Consider the following 9,406-nt stretch of genomic DNA (forward strand, 5'->3'; position numbering starts at 1 on the left):
TTAAAGTCCTACTCTGAGTTTTTCTTCCAGAATATTCCATTATTGAATTTAATTCTAAAATTAACTAAATTATTATTATTATTATTATTACAAAGTGACAACCTAACCACCTAGCTTTAATGCAAGTTATTCAGTCCCAATGATTATAATCTAGCTTGTAGAAATGCAGTTTATAGATACTTGGTTATTGAAAATATCTTTGCTTTCTGACTGTTTTCTGTCAGAAATTGTCTGCATAATAAAACAAGACTTTATTCACTGTAAAAAAAAAATATGTATTGTAAATAAATATCAAAATAAATTTCATTTACTTACCTTTCGGCTCTTAGCTTTAATTTTTCTGAACTATTAGAAAACTTTTTAGCTCTTAAAGCTAATCTCTGTAATAAAAAATAAAGTAATATTAAAAAACTTAGTTATAAACAGAAAGTATTAGTATTTATAAACAAACAAAAAAACATTTCATTTTTTAATTATAAAATTTTGTTTTTAATTAAATAAAAATAAATTTTTTTGAATTTGTCTACCCAATGGGCACTATGAGGGCTATTTTTCCACATCCGTAATGGGGCAGCCAGATGATGAAAGCCACAGGCCCAACATTAGGTCTTGGGCTGGTTGCATCCCAAAAATTTTTCACAGATAGCCAGTCCCATAAAAAATTCTTGGAATACTTTGTCTGCCCTAGTCCCAGAGCAGCAGCCAATATCTTTATTGCCCCAGCAATGAGGGCAAACAAGTGAATAACTTAAAACAAAAAATATAGTGGTCCCTCATTTAACATGAACAAAATCACTTGTTAAACAAATCTATTACTTCAATAGAATATTGGGTAATGATTTAAATAGAAGCAAACACTCTAAACAAAAAATTTTCATGTTTCTCTATCTAATTTCAAACTTTATTTATTTAAACTAATTTGTTAACTAAATTTCAAAATCATCAGTAATTTTAACATGAAAGTGTACAAAACATAACATTCTCTACTGGAAAACAAACAAACTGAGAATCGATTACCAATCTTACTCAATTAGGAGAAACTTAAATGATAAGCCAAAATCATCATAAAATAACGAATCATGCTAAAACGAATGTCAATATAAATAGCACAGATCATTTTTCAAACTGACTGACCTCAAACCACTGTTTTTAACTGTCAAATTCAACAAAAATCAAGTTTAAGTCTGTCTTTAATAGAATTTTTGTATTAATTGCAGCAGTTTGATTTTATAAAGTAAACTGATTAAATTTTGTTAATTAAATTGTTCGTTACATCAGAGTTTACTGAGTATAAATTGATTTAAATGTATAAAATTTTGATAAAAAATATTTCTTCCGAGAGATTTTTGTGAAAAACTAAACATAAAAACTGTCCATTAAATCTTAAATGTTTATTTAAGTTATATATTTCTGTAAAATGTATTTTGTAAATGTTTCACTTTATTTGAATGGATTAATAAATAATCTGTCAATTGTGAATGAGATGTGTCACTCTATCTCTATCTACCCCAACATTTCTCTTTCATAAAACAGTCTCCGTAAAATTTTTAGGTTGAGGTTTGCCAGGGTCAACTGTGCCTGATGTAATGTATTATGCAAGAACAGAGAGAAACTTTACATCATTGTAAACTTGGCTTATATCTCATCTAATCCCTTACATCAAGTGTGGCAAACTGTCACACGTAGAATATACAATTTTGATTTATCATCTGTCTTTTTCAATCAGCTTTTTTACATTTATTCTAATTACAGCATATTTGTTTAATTTATTTAAACATCATTATTTGAAGTATAAAACTTTGGCAAGCGTAAACATTTTTAAAGCTAAGTATGCTAACTATATGGCATGTGGGCTCAAAAAGGTTTCCCATCCTTACCGTAGATTTTTGTATTTGTGAATGGATGAAAGACCTTGCTTACATGGTAAAAGTGCAAACACGAGGAACTGCTTACCCATGTGTTATGAATGCACGCAGTTTGTGCACATGTCAAAAAGAGTTTAGAAGAACAAGGACCACCATTTCTAAACATTGTGCAACAATTATAATTTCATTAATAAATAACTTTTAAAGCTGGTTTTCACTATAACTATACACAGCAAAGTCAATATAAGATAGCCAGAATGACATCAAGCTGGTATAGAAATAACGTGTTCACAAATTAAATTAAAATTTAATTTTTTATTGCTGTTGCAGTTAAAGTTAAGTTTTGAATAATATCAAATCACCGTTTACAATGACATCATTCAATATCAAATTCATTGTCTCGATTTCCATCAAGTCATCTGAACTTTCCAATGTACCACATGGATGTGTCATCCAGTGGCATTCTGTGATAATGAGAATAACATGGATAAAATACAGTCAACTTAAGATGGCAAGTGTTGTTTAAGGCTACTTTTCTCATGCTATTTATCCTGGTCTATTCATATTGACGTTGATAATGATCCAGGATACATGTACCAAATTAATTTACAGATTTGCTCTTATGTTTTTAGAGTTGTAATTATAGATATGTTACCTGTTCTTGTGTCAGATTTTTTGTTGATGTTGCTATGACTTTCTTGGTAGCTACAGATTCTCCATTTTGATTTTCACTTTGTGCATCTTCTTTGGCTTTGTCCGATTGATCAGAAGAATTGTCGACAATCACGCTAGAATTCTGAATGGAATCTTGCGATATTGGTAGCAATTTTCTTTGTAATTTTGCGGCATTAGAATTCTGAAGTGTGTCTTGTACAATTGGTAATGGCTTCCGCTGAAGTTTTACTGTATTTTTTACAGGTATTATGTTATCGGTTGTGGTAATGGGAGATAAGATCTCTTCTTCGTTAATTTCCGGAGGTTCTGAACCTTTCTGTTCTTCGCCGTAAAGAACGTCATCACTAAGAACTTCGTCTTCATTAACATCATCGCCACCTTCTAGATTTTCCAATGCTAACAAAATCAAGATATTTTACAAATTAACAAGAAGTGATCAAATGCAAGGTAATTTTAAAATGTGCAAATTAAAAAAATTAATTTTAAGTCATCAATATAAAAAATTACCTTCTAAACAGTCTGAATTAATTCGATCTTCAACAGTTGACTGATCTAAAACAGAGTATTGAATGTAAATATTTAAAACAGGAATATATTCAAAACAAATTTAATATCTACTGAATATTATAACTATAATATAAAAGATAACATTTTCATCCTTAAGCGTATCTTATAACTCTTTCCTCTACTGAATTGTTAGATGGAGAGGAAGAACTATAAATCAAATTTCTGAACAGGATATCAAAGAGAAACTAAAGTGCTGTTCAGGAGACCGCAGGATGTAGAATAGAATCAGCAGGAAGTTGGAGTCAAACAAATGACTTAAAAGATCCATTCAGCAATCCTATAGTAAATAATTAGAAGTCTGGTATAGATCTGTGCAATAATGTCAATGCATACTGGTAATATTTATAAAAAAGGCCATCAATTTAATGAATTTCATAAAATTTTCTGCTACTACACTTTCTAAAATACTCACAAGAAGGGAGCAGCAACCAAATTAGTTTTGTTTCCTCTTCTTACTTGTGCATATAGATTGTGCTATTTAATGTCATTAAATACTGTAAGATAATACCAGACATATACACAATTAAACTGGTTGTTAGCTTTGCTTATTAGTTAGTTCACACAAGTGGCTGCTGAACACTTGCACACAGAATGTAACTTTAAATGAATAAGTATGCCAGAGTTTAACAAGAATACTCAACATTATGCTTATATAATATTCAAATGCACCTTAATATAGATTTATAGCATCATTCTCTTGATGCTAGCCACTAAGAGTTTTCGAAAATAAAAATAGAAATTTATCTCTAGAATATATCTGGGAGATAGAAAGAAATGAGTGGAAGAAGAGGAGAAAAATAAGTAGGAAAAGAAAAAAAAATAGGAAGAGAAGAAAGAAAAGAAAAAAGACAAGAGCAACAGGATAGTAGAAGGAGAAAAGGAGAAAGAAAGATGAAGATAGAGGATAAGAAACAGATCAGAATGAGCAATTATTTTATTGTGACATTGTCATAATGCCGGGCTGTACGTTTTCATCATATTTTTTAAATTTATTTCATTTAAAATGTATGCTCTCCTCCTCAAATTAGTAGTGTCTTGCCCTGTACATCATACTCTTCCTGTTAGCAATAGAGTCATGCTGGTCATCTATCTCAGTGGTCTCCAAAGTAGGGTAGGGGGTATGCCATGTTTTCCTTCAAAATACTGTATGTGTGTACTGTCCACAGTCTGTCTAATCTTACAGTCATCCTCCCAAAGAAGTAGGCTCACGATCACTTGCAATCATACACGAAAAAAATTCAAATTGAGGGTAGCAGGAAGTTTAGTGCAATTATATATTATATTATAGGGGATACAACTTAGATTATCTTCGTCTTAGGAGTTTGGAGATCATTGATCTATCTACCTCCTTTCAGGGGAAATTTTTGAATTGGAATAATGTGACTTATGATTGGCATTGGAAATTTGTTTATAGTTAACCAGGGCCCCTTATCACTAATCTTTCCATATCTGATCTCGGCTTCCATCCAACTAACTCCATTCCAGAGATTAAGGAAAATAGATAGTGGAAATTTAAAATCTACAACTTTTTCGAACTGCAGCCCAATGAAAAATAAGAAAAATAAAAAAGAAATAGTATAAAAATAAATGAAAACTGTCTAAAAATATTGTAAAATTGAAAAATTATTTATTGGTTTAAAAAATTTTGTTAAAAATTATAGAAATTATAAAAATGTAAAGTAAAAAAAGATCGATTAACCTGCAATGTATTCAAGTTAGCTATATGTGTTATTAAATAAAGATAAAACCATAGCATAAAAACAAATAAGTATTAGCTATAAGTGTTATAGAACTGTAAAAATTGTTATAACAAAAAGTAGTGTAAAAAAGATTATTGTAAATATAGTTAAATTAGTCACATTTCACTAAAAATGAACTGTAAAAACAAGGAGAGAAACCTACTAAAAAATATCATAATTATTATTTATTAATTATGATATATATATAACCTGTTGGAAACTTGTAATTGTATCATATGTTGTCACCACTTGTGCACCAGATGTGGACTGTTACACACCTCCCTTAACTACCGCTCCCAGCTCCTTGTTGTAAGCTGGCACCTGCAACTCATCTTACTGTTTTTGGTATGTACTGTACATTATCTGTCTGTATAACTTTAGTTCATAACTGTAAACCAATAATTGTCTAACTTATAACTGTTTCGTATTGGCACCCTGTACGTCACACCACCATGCAACATTATGAAGACCTATTGCACCTGTCTACACTGATAATGCTTACTGTTCATACAGTTTTAACGGCATTTTCATTTTTATATTGTATAGCTTTAGCCATAGTTTTAAGTTGACTGTTACCTTGTATAATTTTTAATATATCATTACCTTTAGTTAATACTAACTGATGAGGGATTATTTTCTATCAGGTAAAATGGTAAGATGAAGTAATGAAGATGACAAAGTACTGTAAGAGTGCATGCATGAGTGGAAAACTTTCTTTTACTACAAGTGTCTTTGAAAATAATGCATTAAAAAGGATTGTTGATAGTTTGTGTAATTAAAATTTTTTAAAACTTTTATTTATCTTATACAAGCATAAAAAGGCATGCCATTTGAAAATGTTAATTCACAAAATTGAATATTATGTTTTAAGTTGATGTAATTTAACAATAATATAATGAAAAGTAACAGAAAAATAAACAACCATGCATGCACCCATCTTAAGAAATTAAGTTTAAACATTACAAAAATTTGCTACAATGAAATTCAAAATAGACGGTATGTTATCTAAAAAATTAAATAAGTAATTTTGAAGATTTAATTATATGTAGTAATTGAATGTACATTTTCAAAAACAATTAACTGAGGAGGGGGCTTTGTAAGCCCGAAACGCGTATTAACTGAAATTAAATGAATGAATGAAAAACTGCCTGGTGTCTGATTAATCATACTCCATCATGCTAAAGAAATAAAAGAAAAAAGAAGAAACACAATTTCAAATCTACAAAGACATAGAGCAAAATAAGATAAAGGAGAAAGAAGAATTTTTTAACGTAAATGAATGTACAGTAGACCCCTATAAAATGGGTTCATATAATATGGACTCGTATATAACGGCAAAAAAAATTGTGATCGTATTCGTATAAACATACTAAAAGAGACTCGTATGATACTGTAAAATGTCATTGCCGAGTCGTGTCATGACAGGATTGGTCGAATATAGACCAATAGTGGATATTGCACAAACCGTTGAATTTAAATGAGCAGTGGACCTACTAAAAACCATTTATTATTTAATGACCATAAAAATTATATTTATATTAATGATGTCTCCAAAGTTCAGCAAATATTTCGCAAAAAATAATTTATTAGGAAACACGTGCCCGCCGTTCAATGCGCTTCTCCATGACAAAAACAAGTTTAAGCAATGGCGTCATTGAACGATGCACACTTGTTAAGTAATCCTATAATTTTTTGTTTATAGCATACTTTATATGGATTATTCCCCAAAAATTATATGTGTTTTGGAAATGTTGAGTCAAATTAGTCTAGAATCGATTAATTTTATGGAAGAAAACCTTTCAAACAGCCGTAGTTCGTAAACTGCATACATGCCGGGCTGTGATTGGCTCGTGTATTAAGGACTCGTACAATATGAATTTCATAAAACACGGAATGTATCTACCGTGTTATAGGGGGTTCTACTGTACTTAATAATACAGTGCAGAAGTTTTATAGTAATCTTCCAAGAAATGATTCCTACTTCATGTGAATATCAATCCTACATTTATATTTAATCGCACATAATCAAACCACACATGTTATACAAACTTCAAAACGTTGACATTCAAATTTGTAAAATTAACTGAATTTTAAACTTTTGGATCAACAAAAAAAATTTTTTAAATACCTTTTGTTAGACCAATTGCCGTCTGTAATCTTTCTACTAGATCATTTTTATTTCCAGTCACGGTGAGACCACGTAATTTCAATTCTTTTTTTAATTCCGCTACCTGTAAATGAATTTTAAAACATTATAATTAATCATCATGACAGTAAAATGCAATAATCATGATATTTATACTTAAAGACCAACTGAATATATTAAAATTTGAAAAATTAAGTTACTTTCAGCAATTAAAAAATATCTAATTTCACTCTGTGATATTAGACTACAAAGAGAGAAAATGAATCAATGGTGAGATGGAAGGAATGTGTATTTAAATGGTGTGGGTGTAGAGTATACAGTAAGATCTCATTTATGTGGCCCCCTTGTATAGAATTTATGTCCACTTAAGTGTAGGGTGACAAAATTGACAAACAAAACTAATTATATTAGAGTTACTAATGTAGAATATAAAAGTAAACAAATAATAATATTAAATTTACATGATATACAATTACAATTACATAATATCTTTTGCAATATACAGTAATTCAAACTTATACAAGGTAATGTATTAATGCTGAATAATTCAGTGAATGCAAGTTGTTTACAAGTTGTCTACTTCATTCAAATAGTGTACTGTACAGTATAGATACAGTGGCTGTACATCCTTTATTTAAGAGGACAATCCTTTATTTCACTGCTCTGCCCTTTAACTTTATTTATTTTCTAAAATAAGCATTTTGTCCTTTATTTTGTAAAGTTGACGCAAAGTTTAAAAAAAATTCTTTTAATAATATATTGAACAAGTTAGTTTTGTATACGCCATCACGACCAGTGTCGCATTGCTACATAGAGCGCAGTAGTGCAGTGCGTCGCCAACCAAACGGCCCACTGACAGTACCAGGGGGTGGATACTCTTATGGAGATTTTTGTGATAGTTTTTTAACTCTCTAGTTGGTGGATGATACACTTGTTAATTAAAGCTGAAGTTAGTTGAAAGAAAAAATGAGGGGTTTCTTCCTATTGTTATTAGAAAAGCGGTTTTAGCATTAGAAAAATCAGAAAATATACAAGCCAAAAAATGTAATGATGCTGTGAACACATTTTATCAAATGTGCATAGATTATCTAAATAATTGGGACATGTTTTTTATTGAAATAGAGGTGTTTGAATGGGTCACATTATGCGAAATCTCTTTGTGGGCGAAAGTAGAGGAAAGCTATATCTTTATTTCGAATCATTGGTCCGTAAATATACTCGACGGTGAATTATTTGATGAAGTTTCATGTGTAAAAAAATATGTCACAAACGAAAAGATCGACGAATGGTGATAGAATAACCAGCCTTGCCATCAAAGGTGGATTGAGATTTTTGAACATTTTACAGCAAAAGAAATTGTTTTCAAAAACATTTGTAAAATCGTAGAATTTTCTTTGTCTCCCTGGATCTAATGCCCTGGTTGAACAAATATTTTCATTGGTGAATAATATGTGGACTAATGAAAAAACTGATTTAAAAGTAAGCACATTAGAAGAATGTATTTCCATCAAACACAACTTTCAAATTAACTGTATGAAATTTTATGACTTTAAAGCGTGAAACGGCGCTATAAAAAAAAATTAATTCTACTGAAAAGTATCAAAATTAATGTTGTTTAAATTTTTACAATGTGTGTATGTGTAATAATTCTGATTGTTTAAAATTTTAATGTATGCATTGTTGTATGCTACTATTTTTGTAATAAATGTTATAAACTTATGAATTTTATAAGGTATTTTTTGATTTTCTTTGATATGTCCTTTATTTTCCCCCAAAAAATATGGTCACTATAAGTATAGAACTAAACAGAATTGTTTAATACCCATAGATGAAAGCAGTATGTTTATGAAATGGTAGTAAAGGTTTGTTTAAATAGCACATTTTAAGAAGAGAATTTGAAAAATAAATTTATTAAATAGACATAACTAAATATGCAAATGTGTCCAAGCATCAGAGTAAGCATTTGAGAATTAAATAGGCTTTTGTCAGGGACACTGATATATTTTCACCGAGTGTTGTGAATAATGTTGACTGATCATCGCTGAATTATAGTTATATTTTTACAAAATACAACCGGATTTTGTATAAAACTGTCTTCTTTCTTGCTAAATTCTGGAGGTAAATTCAAGTGTAAATGAAAATTTACTTTATTTCATTGCCGTCTATCAGAGGGATCTTGGCAAACTATTCCAAAACCATACTGATAAAGTTCAATTCCATTTAAAGAACTTTAGACAGTATAATAAGTTTGGGAATGCAGGGTTTTCCTGTTCTGTTGGTCATGTAAATGGGGAGAAGTATCGCTATGGGATGCTCCTGTTGGTAACTTAAGTGAAGATGAGGTGACCGATATCAAGTTTGACTTATATTAAAATTTATGCAGTTTTATACAGGAATTTTGAGGAGTGACAACA

The 9,406-nt window shown here is 29.9% G+C and overlaps 1 protein-coding gene across 1 annotated transcript; it reads right to left on the reverse strand.

The window, feature by feature from the left end:
- Positions 1–296: 296 nt before the first annotated feature.
- On the reverse strand, positions 297–7,077 carry LOC111616228 (SAP domain-containing ribonucleoprotein-like; the record flags this gene model as incomplete). The annotated part of the gene is made up of 4 exons (XM_023357656.1): positions 297–380; positions 2,521–2,936; positions 3,048–3,092; positions 6,975–7,077. Coding segments are annotated over 4 exons (633 nt in total), but the record flags the coding sequence as incomplete, so codon positions are not given.
- Positions 7,078–9,406: the final 2,329 nt, after the last annotated feature.

Source organism: Centruroides sculpturatus, unplaced genomic scaffold, assembly GCF_000671375.1.
Source record: "Centruroides sculpturatus isolate CEXI.00-Female unplaced genomic scaffold, Cexi_2.0 scaffold3077, whole genome shotgun sequence".
NCBI classification, from domain to species: Eukaryota; Metazoa; Arthropoda; class Arachnida; order Scorpiones; family Buthidae; genus Centruroides; species Centruroides sculpturatus.